General features: G+C 51.6%; 1 protein-coding gene across 4 annotated transcripts in view; it reads right to left on the bottom strand.

The window, feature by feature from the left end:
• Positions 1–19,688, bottom strand: part of Adcyap1r1 (ADCYAP receptor type I) — a 49,785-nt gene that overhangs the window by 5,166 nt on the left and 24,931 nt on the right. The window contains exons 5-15 of one of the 4 annotated variants that reach the window (XM_023709947.1): positions 18,547–18,656; positions 17,966–18,063; positions 17,391–17,523; positions 16,344–16,497; positions 15,959–16,019; positions 15,389–15,458; positions 11,758–11,849; positions 8,859–8,942; positions 4,895–4,978; positions 2,033–2,162; positions 701–742 (exon numbers count right to left, since the gene is read on the bottom strand). In XM_023709947.1, coding sequence (XP_023565715.1) covers positions 701–742; positions 2,033–2,162; positions 4,895–4,978; positions 8,859–8,942; positions 11,758–11,849; positions 15,389–15,458; positions 15,959–16,019; positions 16,344–16,497; positions 17,391–17,523; positions 17,966–18,063; positions 18,547–18,656 — 1,058 coding nt within the window. The remainder of the gene's footprint in view (positions 1–700; positions 743–2,032; positions 2,163–4,894; positions 4,979–8,858; positions 8,943–11,757; positions 11,850–15,388; positions 15,459–15,958; positions 16,020–16,343; positions 16,498–17,390; positions 17,524–17,965; positions 18,064–18,546; positions 18,657–19,688) is intronic. The other 3 variants (XM_023709949.1, XM_023709948.1, XM_004626532.2) reach the window with 3 other exon arrangements.

The raw sequence follows: 19,688 nt of genomic DNA, 5'->3' as shown, positions 1-19,688 counted from the left end.
GTGCTGCTTGTGTCTTCAATGCAAAACAGAGAGGAGCCTACTGAGGTCACAGCCATGCAGCAAAATCTAAGTGTCACTGTGCTTGTCCACGCCCCAAGCCCGGGCCATCCACCTCGTCCCTGCTCCTGCCCCAGCACCTGGGTTTTAGGCTATGTTTTAGGCTCAACAGGCTAGAGAGGGAGCCCAAAACTACAGCTCTGGAAAGGAACATTATAGGAAGGCTCCAGGTCTCCCTGACATCTTTTTCATATCCTCAGTCTCTGCTTTGCCAGGGGACACATTTGGGCGAGGCACGCTGGCCTGCTGGTGGCAGCACTGAGCACTGGGCAGCCTCAGCCCAGAAACCCTGCCCGGGACACCTCCTGACCTGCAGGCACCCTGCCTGCCTCTCCCCCATCGTGCCACTTTCTGCTCCTTCAGGTGTAGCTATGGAGACAGCTCTCTCTCAGAGCTCTGGGAGCAGCAGACTGGTGCCACTGCTGGTAGGGTTCTGCACTGCAGGCTGGGCCTCAGCCGCACAGTAGGAGACAGCAGCGTCCGGTGCAGGCAGGCAGACAGGAGATTCTGGCTGACTGTCACCACAGATGTGTGACCAGCCCTCTCCTGTCAGTACTGGGAGCTCAGCACTGCCTTCCTCAGGGAAGTACTGCCCAGCAAGCCCCACCTCTAATGCGGAAGGGCTGAAGGGCCGCAGTCTTACCTCCCCGTTCAGGAAACAATAGAGAATAGCCACCACAAAGCCCTGGGGAGAAAGAAAAGGCAAACCTGAGCAGGCTGGCAAAGGACCCTCTGCATGCTGCATGCCTGGGCATGGGGGAAGGATGGGAGCTGGGGATGACACAGGAAGCACGAAAACACATGACCTGAATGGGGCACTGCTCAGGGATGTGTGGTGTGATGCGACACTGGTTGCTCTGCTCCATCAAGATAGGCACACCCCTGAAGCCGGTGGCTGGTGGGCCAGTCGCCAGCAATACACCCTGGCTTTGGGTACACCTTGGCCCAATTCTTCCCATTGTCAAAGGCCAGCTCTGTCTTATAGAAAGTCTTCTTTGATGCACTAGAAATGCCTCTGTGCCCTCTGACTAGTATACGCTCCCAAGGGCACAATGCCTCCAGGACAGAACAGCCTCACATCTTCCTTAGGTACCACCACCCTCTCCCTGCTCAGCCGCACACTCCTGTGCTCTACATGGAGTAAGCACTCGGCACAGGGTGGGAATTTAGCTGCGGCATGTGGACCCCAGAGTAAGTACATTTTCCTGAACTCTGCCAAGCCACTCCCCACAGAACCTGAGTGGAGCTATCTGTGTGTATGAGCGTGAGGAACACCAGCTGGAGGCCCAGGCAGCAAGCACCTTGACCAGCGCCCGGGTCTGGTTCTCGGGTCAGAACACTAGCTCTGAAACTCGCAGCCTCACCAGGCTAAGCACAGTAGCTTCCTGACCATCAGCTCCTCGCATGCTGATTTGAACAGGCCTCTTGGGGGAGGACACCGGGGAGCCAGGGTTCCCTTCAGGGCTGCTGCTCCCTCCATCTGTTCGCTTCACACTGCAATTCACTCACTCACTTGCAGCCCCACTCACTCACTCTTCTCTGCTCCTCTCAGCCCCTGGCTCCCTGGCATGTGCCCCTGCCCTGTCAGCTCTGCCAGGTCCTATGCTGGGAACCTGTGCCAGGGACCCCATCCCAGGTGAGACAGAACTCCAGCCCTCGGGAGGTGGGGGGTCTAGCAGGCTGAAGTCTGGATGTGGATGTGCAGGGTTCTCAAAGTCATCCCACCCTGGAGCCCCTGCCACTGGGAGCTGGCCCCTCAGATCACCCAAGGGAGCCTGGCTAGGAGCCCCAGACCCAGTGGCAGCCACACACTCTTGTCTCCTCAGGGTGGCAGTCAGAGCTCTCCCAGCATGCTTCTCTTCAGGTGCGCATTTCACAGGCAGAAAGAGCTAGGGTTTAAGATTCGAGAGCCATCAGCAGGTCAGAGGCCAGGCCCTGGCTCCTGGGAGCACTGCCCTGCACATGCCAGGCCTACCTGGAAGGAGCCCAGCCCCAGCTCAAACACGAGTCTCTCCCTCTTGCTGACGTTCTCTGGGGAGAAGGCGAACACTGTGTAGTGGATTCCGAACAATGGAATGAGCAGCAGTGTGGACCGGGCCAGCCTCCTGTTGGAAAAAGAGCAAGACATCTGCTGCGGTGACTCCTGGGGCTTGGGAGGAGGGCCTCCCAGCAGAGAAATCAGTCCTGGCCCTTGCACTCTCCAGACACCCTGACCTGACGGCAGACCTGCTCAGCACTCTCCACTGCGGATATGAGGGGTACCCTCCCAGTCTGCAAGGCTCCCACTCAGTGTCCTGCAGAGCTGCCAAAAATGTACAAGCAATTTGGAAGGACTCCTGTGTCATATGCTAAACCCTCAGGGAAGACAATCAGGGCAAAACTCGATATGATTCAGGAGGCTGGAAGCAAAGCAAACCTCCTCCTACCCCTAAGGAAACTCTATGTGCCCCAACAGAGCTGCCCCCGAGTGCCACAGCCACAGCAACTTTCTGAGTATGAGTCTAGCTGGGGCACCCATGGAGAGCAATGGGAGGTGCGGAGAGGGAGAGCACTGTGTGGGCCCTGAGAGACGCTGCGGAGGGATTCTAGGATGGACTTACTGGCACTGCACACAAACCTCCACGGGGCACAAGGAAGCTGTCACCAGGAAACCATGCCAAAAGAAGAAAAGGACATTGACCCTGGAATGGGACAAAAAGGGAACCCCACTCTCCTAGGCCACCAGGGGTGGGCCCTGTTCTGAGGGTACAGGGGCAGGGAAGTCTGTGCTGAGGGCATCCGGGGCCTGTGCCCTTTTGGTTGCTGCTCTGTAGGAAGGGTGGGGCCCCATCTTCTCCCACCCCAACATACTGGCTTCCACAGGCCTTTCACAGAATCCACCCCTCCCTGCTGTGCCCAGCTCGTCCAGAACATAAATGTCACCTTCTCCCAGCAGAGCTGGCTCTGCCAAAGTAGACAAAGGGTTTCAGTGCTGGATCGGGGCCATTACACCGGATGTCCCTCCCTTTCCCTGAACCTGGGCTTTCCGGGAGAGAATGTTCTACACAATGAGAGGGCTCCAGATTTCTAGAAAAACCAAACTCACAGATGCTGTGTGAGGCCTTGACATCCTAACGTCTGTAAGAGAGGATGAGGCAAGAGGGAGGAGATGGGAGGAAGACAAGGAGCAGGAGTAGGAGCCTGGAGAGACTTCAGCAGGAGGAAGCTCCACCCAGAAAGGAGCAGGCCTGGTTCATAGGGTGCACCACTCTCCCTTGCTCCCTACTCACCCCTGTGCAAGCTCCGGGGTCCCTGGGCTAGAGCAGGACCAAGGGGAGCTGAGCAAGCCCCTCCTCTGGGCCTATGTGGGCCATCCTTTCAGCTTTCCTCTGATCCATTTCTGACTATGGCCCCTCAGTGCTGGGCAACCCCTTGCCTATCTCTGTCTGCCTGGGCCCGCTGATGTCTGTGTGCCCAGGGCCTGGCAACAGAAGGCATCAGGGAGTACTTTAGAGGGCAGAGGGAACAAAGTGACCAACATCAAGCTCGCCATGCTGTGTGGGGCTCTGCCACAGTCTTGCCTGGGGACTGACTTTAACACACACTGGACAGGTTCCCCTGGGAACCCAGGGAACCCGCCTTCCCTTACTGCCTCACCTCCCACAAATGGACTATCTCTGGATATTTTCCTTAAAGTCCAAAAGGGGTCCTGGAAATCAAGGCGCCAAACCTTTCCAGTTTCCACAGTGGTGTCTGGCAGATCAGGTTGAGAGTGTAAGAAACAGTGACCTCTCAGGCACAAGCTCAGGACCCTGCCAGCTACAGGATAATGTGGTGACCACAAGGATCGTGTCCTGGGGCGCCACCCCTCCCAGCAGTCCTGCAGCAACCCTGGCATGATTAGGTACTTCAGGTGGAGACTCAGGAACCCAGGGTCCACTTTGGCAGACAGGACGGGGGACAGATAGGGACAGCTCAGGAGCCCCAGGGTTTGGAACCTGCGCAGTTCTGAGCTGTGCACTCGTGGCATGGGAGCCTAAGGTGGGAGCCTCACTCCACCACCTGATCAGCCTAGACAGATGGCAATGCCAGGCCGAGTCCTTTGTCCTCATTCCCCAAGGCCCATCCCAGCGAAGAAGAGCCCTGAAATGCCAGGAAGAGCTTCCAATTCCCACAGGTCCCAGTGGGCTGCCTGGGAGGCAGTTCCCCTTGTGACCCGGAGTTCTGGTCAGATACGCCTCAGGGTGTGGTGCTAAGGACTCTCTGGGTTCAAATCTGTGCCCTTCCATTTACATGGACTGGAGGGAGTCACTTTGCCTCTCTGTGCTTCAGTTTTCTCATCTGTAAAATGGAAGCAATACAAGGACCCGACTCACAGGGTCCCTGCGGCTGTCAGCTCACACATACAGTGTTCTGCACATGGAAGGAGGTCACCTGCCCCATGCAGGGGACAGATTCTATGAACCAAAGTCTATGTTTTCAGAAATAATTTCACAGTTGCGGAGATCAAAGCCCAGAGAAGTCAGGGATTTGGAGGAAGTGCACACTGGGCAGCGCTGCCAGAGGCTGCACAGCGGCTTCCTTGGCACACAGCAAGGCCCAGGATGCACCCGCAATGAGTGCAGCTCCTTGCGCTCACCCTCCCACCCCAGGGCCAACAGGCTGCAAAGAACTCACAAGACACTGGGACCTCAGCATGCAACAGCGCGGGGCAGGGGCAGGCTGGGAGGCACAGGTTGGCACTCCACGCACTCCAGCCCGGCAGGACACAAGCTTGAGCCAGTGGCGGCAGTGGCAAGAGCATGCGTCTCCCTCCCCTCTGGGACACCCGGCCACAGCCACGGCCACGCACACTTACAGAGTAATGGTGGACAGTTCTGACATCTTGCAAGAGTGCTGCTGAGCCCGCTGTGGCTTGCAGTAGCATTTCTGCACGCAGCTGCTGGGTGTGACAAGATTAGCACTTCTGTCAGCTGGGGGCATCGGGCAAGGAAGAAACTGAGGGTGGGCAGAGGAGTGAGGAGAGGGGAGGCAGGGCCAGGGCAGTCATGTGGAGGAAGAGGAAGATGAGGGCTAAGACAAGGGTAGCTCTGAACAAAAAGATCACACTTAGACGTGCACAAGTGTGTGCGTGGTCGCACACACACACAGAAGCACTTGCACAGGGACCATTGGCAGGTGAGTGAATTTGGAACACAGTGTATGTGTGGAAGGTGGGCTGGAGCAAGGTGCTCAGGCCATCTCTAGAGTCAGCCCCAAGCTCAGGAGCCAGACTCACTGGGGGTCTCTCGGTGACACGAACAGCTGGAAACTCACTCTACGGCCCTCACATACAGCCTTGTGTGTCAGCATTCTGGGCTTGGTTGTCAGGGTCCCTTAGCTGTTCCCTGCTTGTCCCTTCCCCCTCTCTTCCCTCCCCGGTGCCCTTCTCAGTGTGTCAGTGCACACAGGGGATCAGAGCTAACCTGGGCTGAATGCACCATTAAGTAGCCTAGACCTGCAGGACTTGCTACAATAGCCAAAACCCACATGTGGCTATTTGAATTCAAATTAAATTCTGCTTCCTCAGTTGCTCTACTATATCCTAGGGGCTCACAGCTGCATGCAGCTGTCAGTGACCACAATGGATATAGGGACACAGGCATGTGCATCCTGCGGGCACATCCACTGCACAGGGCTGGGCTTGTCTGGATCAAAGCTCAAGGACAGGAGTTGAGGATGAGAGAACACTGCTTGGGCTGCCGTGCAGAAACTGCCACATTAAGGAGGTGACCCTGCAGCAAGTCTAGCTCCACATCCTGCTGGGCATGGAGAGGCCTGCCCTAATCTAACACAAACGTCAGGCTGGCTCCCTCTCTACAGGCCCATAGGGTTTCTGCTCTTGCTGGACATCTTCCGGGCATGGGTAAGAGCTGCAGCACCTCAGGCTGCAGGAGTTACTCTTTCACCAGCCCTCCTCAGCCACTTAACCATGGCTGGGGATGGAGACCTCTGGAGCTGATCGTACATCAGTGAAGGCAGACATGCAAGGAAGAGTAGACCCTCCGCATCCTGGGCAGCGTCTGTCCCCCTCCAGCTTGTGGTTCTCATTTAATCAAAGGCTTCTTTCCATTCACAGGGCCCGTGAGGCAAGCGCTATGGGCCAACTTTGCAAAAGAGGCACGTAAGCGGTGGTCTGAAGCTTGGCTATGCAGAGCAGCCCCAGAGTGGCAGCAGCAGCAGGACTACCCGAGCACCGCTTAGAAACGTAGGCTCTAAGTCAGGCATGGTGGTTGCGCCAGTAATCCTGGCACTTTGAGAAGCTCAGATAGGAGGATCATAAGTTCGAGCCCAACCTAGGGCTCGAATTTAGTAACTTATATGACAAGACTCTGTCCCAAAATAAAAAATAATAGAAAAAAAATTAAAAGGGTGGAGATGTAACTCAGTGTAAAGGCCCTGGGTTCAATGCCCAACACTGAGAAAAAAAAAGTCTCAGTGGCAACCCACCTGCCACCTGCTCAGAATCTGAATTTTAACAAGAACCTTGAAGGAATGCACATGCCAGCCAACGTTTGAGAAGCTGGGGAGACATAAACATGCCAGAGAGCTTTTCACGTGCCCTCAGTAAATGTCAGAGCTCTTTTTTACAGGTATGAAGAGAAAGACAGGTGCAAATAAGAACTTTTCCTTTAGTTAGTTAAAAGAATGTAAGATATAGACAGAGATGGCAGCTCCTCTACGCTTCCCATCTATTATTTCCCCTGGGAAAATTGAAAGGTGGCCTCTTCCCTCCTATGGCCAGTGACCCTTCCACTTTAGTTGGGGTCAGCCACAAGAACCAGGCCAGGAGCCCGAGAGGCTACCTACACGGTGTGCTGCCGCCCTCATCCTGAAGATGAACCTTCAGCTGTGCCCTGGCACCTCTGTATCTTCAGTTCCAAAGCTGTCCCCTATCTTCCTGGGCCCAAGATATTTCCACAGAAAGCACAGGCTCCTCTGATAGTTTGAAAGATATCTGGAAAGTTTTCCACAGACTGTTCAGTGACAAGACCGAGGGATGTGTGGCTCTGACACAGGGAAGGCCAGTGAGAGAGGAAAGGGGAAGACGACACCCAGAGGGCTCTCAGGGGAGAGGGGGACAGGGCCTGTTCCCCAAATGCTGCCCTCCCCCAGACCTTCTGTATCTGTGCAAAAGGATGCACTGAAAAGAAATAGAACAGAACTATGGCAACACAGCCAGAGCCAGGGGCGTGAGAAAGAGAGAGGCAGGGGAATCTCAGGACAATTAGCAGACAGGGAAGAGGGATTTTGTCATGAGGAGGAGAAGCACTTCAGCAGACAGCTGAGCCCATTCAGAGTGGGCACAAATGGAGAATAAGAAACTCAAGCAAGGGTGCTGGGTGGGGCTGTTGCGAGGTGGCCGCCACCAGAACCAGAAGGCAGGAGACCTTGGTGGCAGGCACAGTGCCCACCCCACTGGTGAGCCTGTCCCAAGAGCCTTGCTTTCCAGCTTGGCTTTGCAATGAGTTTCCAGGAAGGTCAAAGCCATTCCCTGAACCTGACACGCATATCTACCTTTACCAGTCTGGGATCCAGAACACACTGTGGCTTCACACCCATGTGCACGCTAGCTGGGGCATGGCCCTAGGATACACCCAGCAGTATCATAGACTGAGACACCTGCACAGAACCCTTCGTAGGCAGCATCCCATCTTCCTCACCTCTGTGACTCCTGGGATCAGAACAATGTTGGGCCTTTGGTGTCTCACGGGATATATGGGTCAGGGCTAAATCTATGCCACCAGGTCCCTCCTGATGCTGAGATACTATGCACCTTAGAGCCCCTCCTGGTCCCCCAAGAAGCACCCCCTAAACACCGCCAACCCAGCAGAGTCATGGCTAGACAGATCTTGAGAATTTCCCAGACACTATTCCCTCTCTTCTACCACAAGGAGAGGATGAACTAGCTCTCTGTGACTTCTGCCAATCTGGAACAGTTCCAGCTGGGGGGCTGGCACCCAAGCTCAAGGCTTTCTTTGACCACTGACGTGCTGAGTGATCTTAGGTGTTGTTCTCCTCTGAGCCTCAGTTTCCCCATATCAAAAATAACAATTCCCTGCTGCCAATTCTTAACAGCAACAGCAAGGATGGGATGATCCCAGGTGTATGTGGGGGGGCGGGGGGTGCTCTGAAGTAGAAGACAGAGCACCCACCCCCGGAAACTGGAAGCCTTTGGCTGTGGGTGAAGCCACCGAGCCTGAGCTTCCTGGTGGCACTGCTGCCTTGCACAGTGGTGTGGACTGTGGGAGATGTGAACTGTCCTCTCTAAGGAAATCTAGACCCGGGATGCAGCTGGGGTTCTCCCCCACCTCCACGTCCAAGTGGCTTCCAATGCTCATCTTCTGTAAGGGACGATGAGCAAATGGAGCCAGGTCACCTTGGAACAGGAGTGGAGCTTCTCTCTGTATAAGGAGTGTCTGTCCCAGAAACCTTAGCCTTCCCCTTCTGGAGCACACAGTGATAAACGTGGACCCACACCAAAGGCAGGCTAATCCTGCCCTGCCCCAGCTGAATATTCAGCCCAGTCTCCTGCCCAAGATCAAGTCAGCTCTGGGCGCGTGCTAAGGCCCAGCACAGTAACTGGCTCTATCTCTGGCTGCGACCTGAGCCCTAAGCTTCGCCACTCATTCTACCAGGGGCCCCAGGGTGGAGCCAGGGTAGCTCAGGACCATGCACCCTGCAGGGCTCACACTCCAATTCCTTCCGAGGCTGGGTAGGGTACAACATCTTGATCTACGGAGGACAAACCCTTATCATCTGAGCATCTGGAACCAACCTACAGGAAAGAGAGTGAATGCTGGTCTGAGGGCACAGGCAGGGGGTCCTCTCGGGCTTTCTTGGGGACTCGCGGGTTTAAATTTTTTCTGGAAACAGAGGAAAAAATCAGAGAGCTGTTGTGGGCAGAACTGAAGGAGCTTTGCAGCCCAACACATAAGCCCAGGGGACCCAGGTACAGCCCTGGACCCTCCCTTTCCCCGTGCCCTGCCTCTGCCACCGGCCCCTCCTCCCCATGCAGAAGCCTCCCGCTCAGAGCCAGCTCCTCTTCCAAGCCCTGCAGACCGGGGACACTGTCACACAGCGTTGAGCACACCAGGGGCCTCTTCTTTTAGGAAGCCTTAGTTTATAGCTTTTGACAGCAATGTTGTGCAGCCAGCCTTGGAGAGCAGGGCCTGTCTGGGCTGCAGCAGCGGACTCGCTCCCACCGGATGTGTGGTGTGTCACTGGCAGCTAGTTCCCTGAGATAAAGTGGATGAATTCTGTGTAACAGCTGCTACCTGCCAGAGGCACCTGGGATTCACACACACTAAACGTGCACAGACCAAGTTGTGAGTGTTTTCACTGAGCCGCCTCTCTCAGCAACATTGTCACTGCGATTATCACCATGTCCACCCACAGGGTCTCCTGTGGCCCTGGGAAACTCAAACATGTGGCTCAACTCAGCAGGATCAAGCTGAGTCTTTGTCCAGCTCAACCTTCCTACCTGCCTTGCAGGCTGCATCCACCCAAGTTTTTAACCTTCAGAAGCTTTGTGCCTCAAAGCTAGCAAGATTTTGGAGAAACAGTTCATCTTTTCTTTAAAAAGAGGGTTTACAGAGACTGTACAGAGATGTTGAAGATGTTTTCACTTTCTTGAAACAAATAAACTACTTGATGCTTTATATGTCCTGGATTCACACTGAAATGTGCAAACCATGTATGATTCGTAAGGTTCTCATTGATACTTTAGGGAGATGTGATGGGACTCCGTGATTCCTAACATGTGGACAGCGCAAAAGCAGACCCCGCTCCTCTCTATCAGACCCTGGGGAGTTCTTGCTGCCGGGGGCAGGCTGGCTAGCTGGCCAAGCGTGATCAGGGCCTAGCAGGGTGTGCGTAATCAGGCTGAGACTGAGTGTGAGCCCGTGCCCATGGCCACGCACAGGCAGAAGGAAGGGAAGCTGGGAGGACCCATCCAAAAGAAGAGGCCTCGGGACTCTCAAAAGAATCAGATCCTGACAGGAAGGGGAGGAAACGGAGGCTGCTGGAGCTCAAGTGATGCCATGGCTGACTTTGCTGTCTACCAGCTCCAAGAACATGGGTGCTGTCAGTGAAAAAGGCAATGTGAAATCAAGCAGGAGCAACTATGGCCAGGCTTTAGTCATGGTTGCCATCACTGGGCAGGGAAGTTGGGGAGCGGTAGAGTACTATTCTGTGAGTTTGGAGATGAAGACAGGAATGATCCCAAGACAGGTTAGGTGGTAGTAGAGGGCTGGCCCCATCAGTGCCCTTATAACTTATTTCAAACAATTTTATACTACATAGAAGATACAAAGGTTGCTTACAACATACAAAAATATGGAAAAAAAGACAATACAAATGGATAACCAAGAAAGTGTCTTCCTAGGTAATGTCATCATTGCAGAGCCAGTGAAAAGATAGCAAATAGACAGGCTCTGGGCGAATATTCCCCAGAGAAAGGGGAAGATACTCAGGCTATGCAGACAGGGAAAGAGCAAGCTCTAACTCCCGCGAGAAGCCCCAAGAGCCTTCAGCAAGGCTCTGGACTTGGTATCTGATCAGTAGCTCTAGCCCTCTCTCTTGGAGAACAGTGGAGGGACTCCAGAAGCTCTGTGCTGGGATCCCACCACTGTCCCACTCATTCCTTGGGCAACGAGCCATCAAGACTGTGAGACCCAGACCAGAGCCTCTGATGAAGACAGGAGCAAGCACCCAATGATGACCAAGCACGGCTCCTTCTAACTTGTTAACTTGAATCCAGGAAGCTGCACATATGGCTCCTGCTGTCCCCCTCTACCAACCACAATGGAACACGAGGCTTTCTCATCAGCAACAGAAACTTCCTCATACCCCATGGCCCAACTGATCATGCTCCTATTCATAAGCTAAGCTCCCCACCCCTGCAGGTGTGATAGGGGAGAATCTGTCTGATTTCAGGTGGGGCAAGACAAGTCAAGGAGAGGGTTGAAGAGAGCCAGCAGGATGCAGTCTTAGCACCATGACTACAAAAGATTCCTGAGCAACCAAATGGCCATGAAAATGGAGAAGGTCTTGCATTCCACAGTAAGAGGCTGCTGTTGAACCCAATAAGCACAAGCAAAACAGATGCTTCTATGTTGAGAAAAGAGACTGCTGAGGACGTAGTATCACATAGATACAGAGCTAGAGCTGTCCTAAAGAAAGGTAGAAGACAGAAGGAATCCCCCTTTTAATACTCAGTCCAGGAAAAATGTCTTGCTGTGTCACCAGTAGGCACTGAGCAAGTTTTCCACCTTGGCCTGGAGCATCGGCCTACCCGGTGGCGCTAACAGGCTTCCCACAGAAGCAGGATCCCCAAGGAAATCCAAACTCTAAACAACGGGGACCCTAATGACCCTAGGCAGTATGGTGTTTCCTAACTTGGCTTTCCCAGTGTCATACAGACCGGATCTGTCTCTTTCCCCTTCCGTGTAATGACATGCATGCAGATCAAGTGCTCCTGAATGGCTAAAGCCTGGAGGGAAACTATATTTTAAAATATGTCTGTCTAGATCTTAAAGACACTCTAATGAGGAAGGACTCTTGCAAACGGCCATGCTAGGTCACCCTGTCAGCAAAGCCCAAGCCTCTCCTGCTTGTGAGCCAAGCGCAGGCCCATGTGGCTTTCAGCAATGGCTGTGGGTGCCACATGATGGTACTTACAAGTAGATGCTGGACTCGTTGCCTCCCATGTCTGGAGACTGAAGTTTCTGCACAAGGATGACAATGATGCCAATGAAAAGCACGAAGTTAACCTGAGAAGCAAAGGAAACATAGAAAAAGTTCACCAAAGGCAAAGACTTGACATAGCCAGGCCTCTGTACAGGCTGCGATGCCCCTGGCAGGACCTGCTCACTGTACAGATTCGAAATCACATCTAGATTTCTAGTTCACAAAGGCAGCAGAAGAACTAGCTTTAGGGCATCTCCCCAGCCTCCCACAGCATCACTGCAAGGAAAGGGTACAAAGCACGCAATTCCCCAGAAGTGCCAGGACACAGGAAGGCATGAGTGATGCGTGAAAACGAACAACTTCTGGAAGAGAAAGAGAAAGCAGGATCCAGGTGACGGGAACACTTCCGCTGGAAAGACAGAGGAGGTGACTGCAGAGGTGAGAGCTGTTCTCTGGAGAAACTCCAAGTTCAGAGTCAGGGGACGCCAGCACACTGCTAATTACAGCTTGGCCTGGGAACAGCAAGAGCAGCATCTGCCTTTAAATAAAGATCAGTGACAAGGGCTTTCCAAGCAGTGAGAAAGCAGGAGGAAGGAAAGCAAATAAACAGAAACAGGCACAGCCAGAGAGCTGCTGGGGATGTCTTCAGGATGTCACCAAAGTAGCCCGTGGAGGGAAATAACGAAGAGTCAAAAACCAAAAACCAATCCACTGAAAAGAATACTTGTTGTGCCGGGGAGATGGCTCAGTGGAATAAGTGCTTCCCTGGCGAGCGCAAGGGCCTGAGTTCAACCCCCAGTTCTGCCAAATAAGAATACTCGTTGAAAAACAATTAAACATTCAAATCAAAAGTTAGCGGGGGAAATGCCACAAATCTCACTTATACAAGAAGGAAATTAATGGAGGACAAAAAAAAAAATCTTAAGAGGAATTGGAAAAATAGGAGATGTGCTCAATAAAAACAAAGACTGATTTTCATTTTTATTTTGTTTTTGCAGATCAGTTAGAATGATTAAGCACACTCCTCACTGTCCATCTTGCTCTCTGCTGCAGGTCTGGTGTCTAACCAGGGCCTGGAATCAGCACAGAAAATACTGCTAACTCCAAGTGCTAGTCAGCCCAGAAGAAGAAAACACGATTAAGCAAATTTAGGGATGAAAAAGTAGACACCAGGTGGACAAATCATCCCAAACCATGAGTAAGCTCCAGGCAAAATGGTGAAATAAAAATGAACTAAAACAACTACAGGACAGAGAGGGAAAAAAATCTGAATAGTAACCTCAGAAGAAATTTAAAAAGTAGGCAAAGATATAAATTAGTTAAAAAGCACCAGGTCCAGATAATTTTATGGATGTCTAAGGAAGATGTAATTTGCATGTTACTTAATTGATTCAAAGCAAATAAAAGGGAATTAACTTAGATCACCCATGAGACTAACAAAATCTTGCTCCAAAACCCAGACAAAGACAGAAAATGCACACAGACACCCAGCTCATAAGACCACAGAATTCATGAACAGCAACACAAAAGCTTTAAACAAAATATTAACACTGAATTTAGCAGTGCACTAAGGAGTGAACAGAGCAGCGCCACAAAGATTTAATTCTACAAATGCAAACACAAAACCTACTACTATCTATTCAAATATATTAAAACAATAAGCTCCCATCATTCCCCATAAGACTGCCAACTGTTAGATAACTGAAACATCAAACATCAACAGAGCCACTGGAAATACTGGAAACGAACACTCTCGTATTTTGCTTATTAAGGGCAGTTTTCTAGCCACAAAAATGCCAAATGCACGCACTCTTTTTCCCAGGATCTCCTTCCCCCTTCTGGAGATTTATTCTAAAAACATATTCATACATGCTCAAGCTAGGCACAAATATATTCCTTGTAGTGTTGTTTATAATGAAATAAAAGTGGAATGCTACATCCATTACTGAAGAAAGGTATGATCATTCCAATAACTGTCTCCAAAATATAACTGATAAAATTCAACACCCGTACTTGATTTTAAAAAGCTACTTTTGATTTTTTTCAAGCCAGGAAGAAGTTTCCCAGTCCAGTGCAAACCACTGCCTGGAGCTAGAGAAAACAGCATCCTTGACAAAAGCAAGGAAGAGACAAGAACTGAAAAGAAAGGGCAAAAGCTATTTTCATTTGAAGGTTACATAATTTTCTACCTAGAAATCCATGGAAATTGGTGAAAAGGGTTACAAACTGCTAAGAGAGTTCAGAAATGTAACTAGGCAAAAGAATACACAAAAGCCAATAGCATTCCAAAACAACATCATAACTTATACATAATGGTATGACTTCTAGACCCAATAAAAGCCCAAACGGAATAACACATCATTATAGCAAGAATAAAGATGAACCCTGAAAGAGTTCACTAAAATGGCTCCACGAGAGCCTGAGTAAGTACAGAATCATGCCATACCCTTGGAAAGGAAGACTCAATCTTTTAAGAAAATCAGTTCCCCAAAGTAGCCTATAAGTTCCATGCAATTTCTACACAGATCTCAACCAGATGTTTAAAAAATTGGCAACTTGATGAGGGTATTCAAAATCCACTGGAAGAATACATATGCAAGAAACTTTTATGAGAAAAAAAAGAGAAGAGAAATTTGCATATCAGATATCAAATGACGCTACTAGGTTGCCACAATGCACCATCTGCCAGGGGAATAGATAAATAGATTAATAACATAAAAGTGAAAGTCTGAAACTAAATGCAAGTACACTGAGTGTTTATAATAAAATAACATTTCAGCATAATGGAGACAGGATTCAATAAAACGGACTGAAAATATGGAATGTACGCCCTTGAAAAATAAAATTAGATAAAATTAATTATCATTTCAGGCCAGACCAAAAAAATATTATTAGCCAGATGAAAGGTGTACATATAATAATCTAATGTACAAGTAGCATAAAATAATTAAGAACGGTTTTACATTTTAGGTGGGAAAGGCCTCCTCCAAAAATAAGAAACGAGGCGCAGAATTCATAAAGACAAGAGCTGGTGGTTATGCTGTCTGGGCCAATGTGACATGCACAGCAGACACAGTGTCACTGTCCCCAGATAGTAAGAAAGTCAAATTGCTAACAACTGGGCAGAAGAAATAGACAAGAGTATCCAGAATTAAAATCAATGATCAATAAATGTGCTGGACACACTGCTCCGTTGCACTCACACCTCGGAGAAAGGAGCTGCGACCCCGTGAGCAGGAAGGTGCACTGCTTAAACGATGGGTACTCCAAGTGCAGCCCATGAGGCAGGAAAACAGTCGGCCCTTCCAGGGGAAGTAGGAATCCCCGAAGGGTGTTTGCAGCGCCATATGGCATCTGAAAACCTAAACATACACCCTTCTGACCCAGTTCTACCTCTACAAAAAGATTTCCAAATGCTTAAAATTGTGTACAAGACAATTCTTAGGGGTACCTTTTCCACACTCAACCATGGGGGAAGAGCTAAATAATTTCATCTACTTGTTCCATAACGGAATGCAGCCACAGCAAGGAAGCTAGTGTGTGCGGGGCCCTTCTACCCTCTCCTGGGTGTCCTCAGGCCAGGCCCATCTCTTCCCTTCCTCTTTGCCCAAAGGACACTCACCATTATGGAGCCAACCACAGGCCCTTTGATCACCCACCACAGAGCCGTACTGTCGTTCATTTCCCAGCAGCTGAAAGACAGGCAGAAAGAAGAGAGATCACATCCAAGGGACACCTGTAGGACACTGTCCCAGCCAGCTGAGAGCCGGTCACCTTCTCCCTTTGCAGCTCCTGAGAAGGAGTTAGATGAAAGGAGAGCTCTCTGGTGCCTGGAGAAGCCAGGCTTTGGTTATAAAAATGGGGTCACTCTTGAGCACCTGGGAAAGGGCCATGTATCTCCCTCAGATCCAGGGCTCTCGGGGTACAAAACCACCCTCAGCATACTTTCACCCCTCTGAAAAAAGAAAATAGACTCAGAGCCAGGCCCAGAAACACTGAGGGTTCAGAAACCTTGCAAGCTGTCTTGTGTCTCGGGGGTAGAGACAGCTGACAGGCACAGGGTCAGGGCTCAGTGGCACCCAGGGCCGGGAGGGTTGTTCAGTGGAGTTCATGTGAGAACAGGCAGCCCCTGAGAAGCCTCCTGTTAGACTTCACTCTGTGCTTGAGCTGCGCTTCATGGGCATGTACTCACCCTGAGTCATCAAAGTAGAGCCTCAACACAGCCCACACCATCACACACACAGTTGGGGTCCCTGAAAGAGGCAGAAAAGGAGGCTGATGATAAGAGAAGAAAAATGTGTCCCCTTCCTGGGGAACTTTACTGTTCCTCACACCCTGGCTGTCTGGGATTCTTCATTTCCCTCAGAACCAGAGCTTGGGAAGGAGGTCCTAGGCTTAACTTCTCCCTTAGATGGTGGGCTCCCCACAGGCAGGAAGGGCAAGAAAGGGCCCAAGAAAGAGCAGTTGACCATCCACCTAGGACAGTGCTCCCTCCTCACTGCCACTCCTGCAAAGTCACCACCCAGGACATGCCTGACGATGAGGCCTGAGCCAACCACGCACAGCCACAGACCTACCCCAGCCAATAATGATGTACCAGTAGAAGTATCTCCTCTCAGGGAAGAAGGTCTCCACCAGCAGTGTGAAGAGGTACAGGCCTTCGATAAACAGCCAGAAGTAGTTGGACACGACACAGTAGTGAAAGAAAACCATGACGGCCTTGCACTCCACCTACAGGGAGGCCCATGGCCAGGAAGTTTCAACTTCTCTGGCCCCCAGAGAAGGCCCCAAATCCAGCCCCACAAGACCAGGCAGTGAATCCTGAGGGCCTTCACTGCTGGCAAGCTTGGACTCAGATATCCCAAGGAGCCAAGGGAGAGGACATTCCTGGACAGAGAAGTTGACAGCAGTGCCCGCTTGTGGCTGTGGGTCCACACTGCCCAGAGAGGCAAAGGCATGCAGGGAAAGGACTGTGGACAGTACAGGGCCACTAAGCTGGTCCTTGCCTTCCTCTTGCTCCTCCTTGTTCTCTCAGGGAAGGGAAAGAAAGAAGCTGTAAGAGGGCTCGTAGGAGGCTCCATGTAAAATGAGGGTGTGGAAATCTCTCCAGCCATGGGGATACAGAGCCAGACCCTGAAAATCTCTTTTCACAGAAGCCCTCCCTCCACACACACTGTCCTGGTCAGGGTCTGGACTCTAGGTTCTCGTTCCTGTCTCACTCCACCAAAGCACAGTTTCCCTGCCTACATGTTAACTCCTCCAAACTGAGGTCTGAAGAGACTATGCCCCTCGTGGGCTTAAGCATAGCTGGTTAAATGACCAAGAGCCCCGAAGCCCTCTCTGAACCTGTCTCCTCCTCAGTCAAGCAGGATCCGGCATTTTCACCTGACCTCCCTCAATTGCTTTAGCAGCTACCAGGCCCAGGCCAGGGGTCTTCATACACTCTGGCTATTGGAAGTGATGACACACACTGGCTACTAGAAATTGTATGGCAGTTCCAGCCAATTCCAGGGGTGGAGCCACTGCCTTCACCAGCACACACACACACTTCCCTGTGAAGTGTCAGATAAGCATGGGTGGGGTGATGCTGGACTAGTGGGTGGGGTCCCCCAGGGCTCACTCACAGTAGAGATGAAGCAGTGGTTGTTATCCTGCTCGGCGTACAGGATCCAGTCTTTGATGAAGACAGAGATGGCCCTCAGCATGAAGGACACGAAGAGGTTCATGTGGATGAAGTTGCGGGTACAGTGCAGCTTCCTACGTGAGCAGGTTGGGGACCAGGAAGCCTTGAACCCTACAGCGCTCATGCCCTCCATGCTGGGCTGCTCTGGGCCGTCTCACTGGCTTTGTCTCAATGGAGTCCTGCCCAGGCCATCCCTTCTCCCCTCCATCTGACCCTCACAGACTTCCAGGCCCCTGCATCTGGCTCCTACTCCACATGCACACATACCTCCTGTGTTCTCTCTCTACCTGGACCAGCAACATAAAAACAAGAAAGGTAGGTCTCCTGCCCCGCTGCTGCCAACTGGGTGGCCCTGGACAAGCCAGGTGAGCTCTCCAGGGACAAGTGCCCATCGGCTGTGCCCCAGGTGGCTGAATGCTTTCCAAGTGACTTTCCAGAGCTGATAATACTCAGGGAGGGGCTGGGGCAACGATGCTGCAGTGAGCTGTACTAGTGCGGAGGCTGAGGCTATCTCACCGGAAGCGGCACAGGATGACCATCGCGGTGGTGAGGGTGACCAAGGAGGTGCTGTAGCCGACAGTGTAGAGGGCCTTCACTGACAAGTAGTAATAGTCCTGGAGCAGGGCACAGAGCAGAGGATGGTGGGCTCTCCAGGAGGCCTGCCACCTCCCCCTGGGACCTGAGCTCAGTCTTTCAGGCAGGGCTGCCCTACTGAGTCTAGCTCCTCCTCCCGTCTTCCAGTGCTCTCACCTCCCACTGCCCTCCCACTCCTGACCAAGTGGCTCACACGCTTCTGTACTCCCACTCTGCATATGCTCAACAAATGTCTGTTGAAGGAATAGCACAGACCATTCAGAACAGAAAGCAGCCTCAGCCTGGAGAAGGGTCCAGGAAGCCGCTGGTAGGTGCAGTCCTCCCTCCCTTTCTGGGTCATAGGAAAGCCATCATCCTAGAAGTGGCAGCCAGGGTCAGCCTGAGGCAGTGGGTGAGCATCTCACCTTTGTGTGCACAGGTTTGTACACCTGGTACCTGGAAGTGCTGCCTAGATCCTGAGTTCCTCAGCCCTGCCATCAGCCCAGGGAGTGAGGGGCACTCACCTGATCCTCAGGCTCAGTTTCATTCTCATAAAATCCGCATGCATCAAAGTAATGAGGGAAGGGCTCAGACCAGCCTTCTTCTGTGCAGTTCCGGCTCACGGAGCCCTTGTCTGCCAGGAAAAAAAAAAAAAAAAAAAAAACTTGATAAGAAGCAGAAATAGCCCCAGGCCCCTCATTCATATGCAAAAGCCCAGGTTCTCATTGGGAAGAAGGGACAACAGACTCAAGGAACTAGTCACTGCTGGGACCTGGAGCTTAGGCTTCACTGAGAAGCAGGTGTGGATGTGGCAAGGGGCAGGCTGATCTTGCAACCAAAGGGAAGAGAGAACTGAGCGTGCTCAGCCAGTACTAGAACACCTTCCCCTGGAATGCTCCCAGGAGTGCTCTTTGAAATGGTGAGAGCCGCTCTCCCAGGCCTGGGTCGGCATGTCTCAAATGTCAATGTGCAGAACAACACAAGACCGATCACCAGTGCAGATTCCAGCTCCCCGACCCTCAGCTCCAGGGAGTCTACCCAGGACACCTGCCCCGGGCTGCGGATGTCCCAAGTCCCCTGCGGTGTGGGACACTGGCCACCTGGAGGATATCGCCATAGGGAGTACTTGAGTTTGCAGCCCTGAGCCTCCCAGCAGCTGGGACATTTCACACCGAAAGGACACCGGCTTGCTTGTTTAATTAGCGAAGACCAGACCTCTATCAACCTAGCAATGTTCCCTATTAAAACCTCTGTTTGGGGCTTTTTTTTTTTTAAATGTCTGCCTTAAAGTATCTGGTGGTCTGTTTCCTGTCACTAATATACTTTAATTTTCTTTTAATTGACTTGAAGGTCATTTTGTGGGATGCCAGATAGGACAGGGTCAGTCACAGCCAATGAAAGTCATTTGTTGGTGGCAAAGGACAGCTAGGGCTGATTTAGCCTCCAATGAATATGTGTTTCACTCCCTACTCACCCAGTGGACTGTAAGGGGGGCCAGTGAGATTAAGGGAAGGGGAGAGGCCCAGCATCCCCTTTTGTTCCAGCCAGTACCTGAGCAAGGCCCAGATGGACACCAGCCCTCAACCCGGCTTCCAATAACTTGGTGTCTGAAGCACATGGGATCCATTCTTTCAGGGACTAGGAAATTATGTTAAAAAAAAAAAAA

The sequence above is a fragment of the Octodon degus genome, unplaced genomic scaffold, assembly GCF_000260255.1.
Source record: "Octodon degus isolate 3935 unplaced genomic scaffold, OctDeg1.0 scaffold00015, whole genome shotgun sequence".
In the NCBI taxonomy this organism is placed as follows: domain Eukaryota; kingdom Metazoa; phylum Chordata; class Mammalia; order Rodentia; family Octodontidae; genus Octodon; species Octodon degus.
The sequence above is the reverse complement of the archived record's forward strand: the minus strand, read 5'-3'. Positions and strand labels throughout refer to the sequence as shown.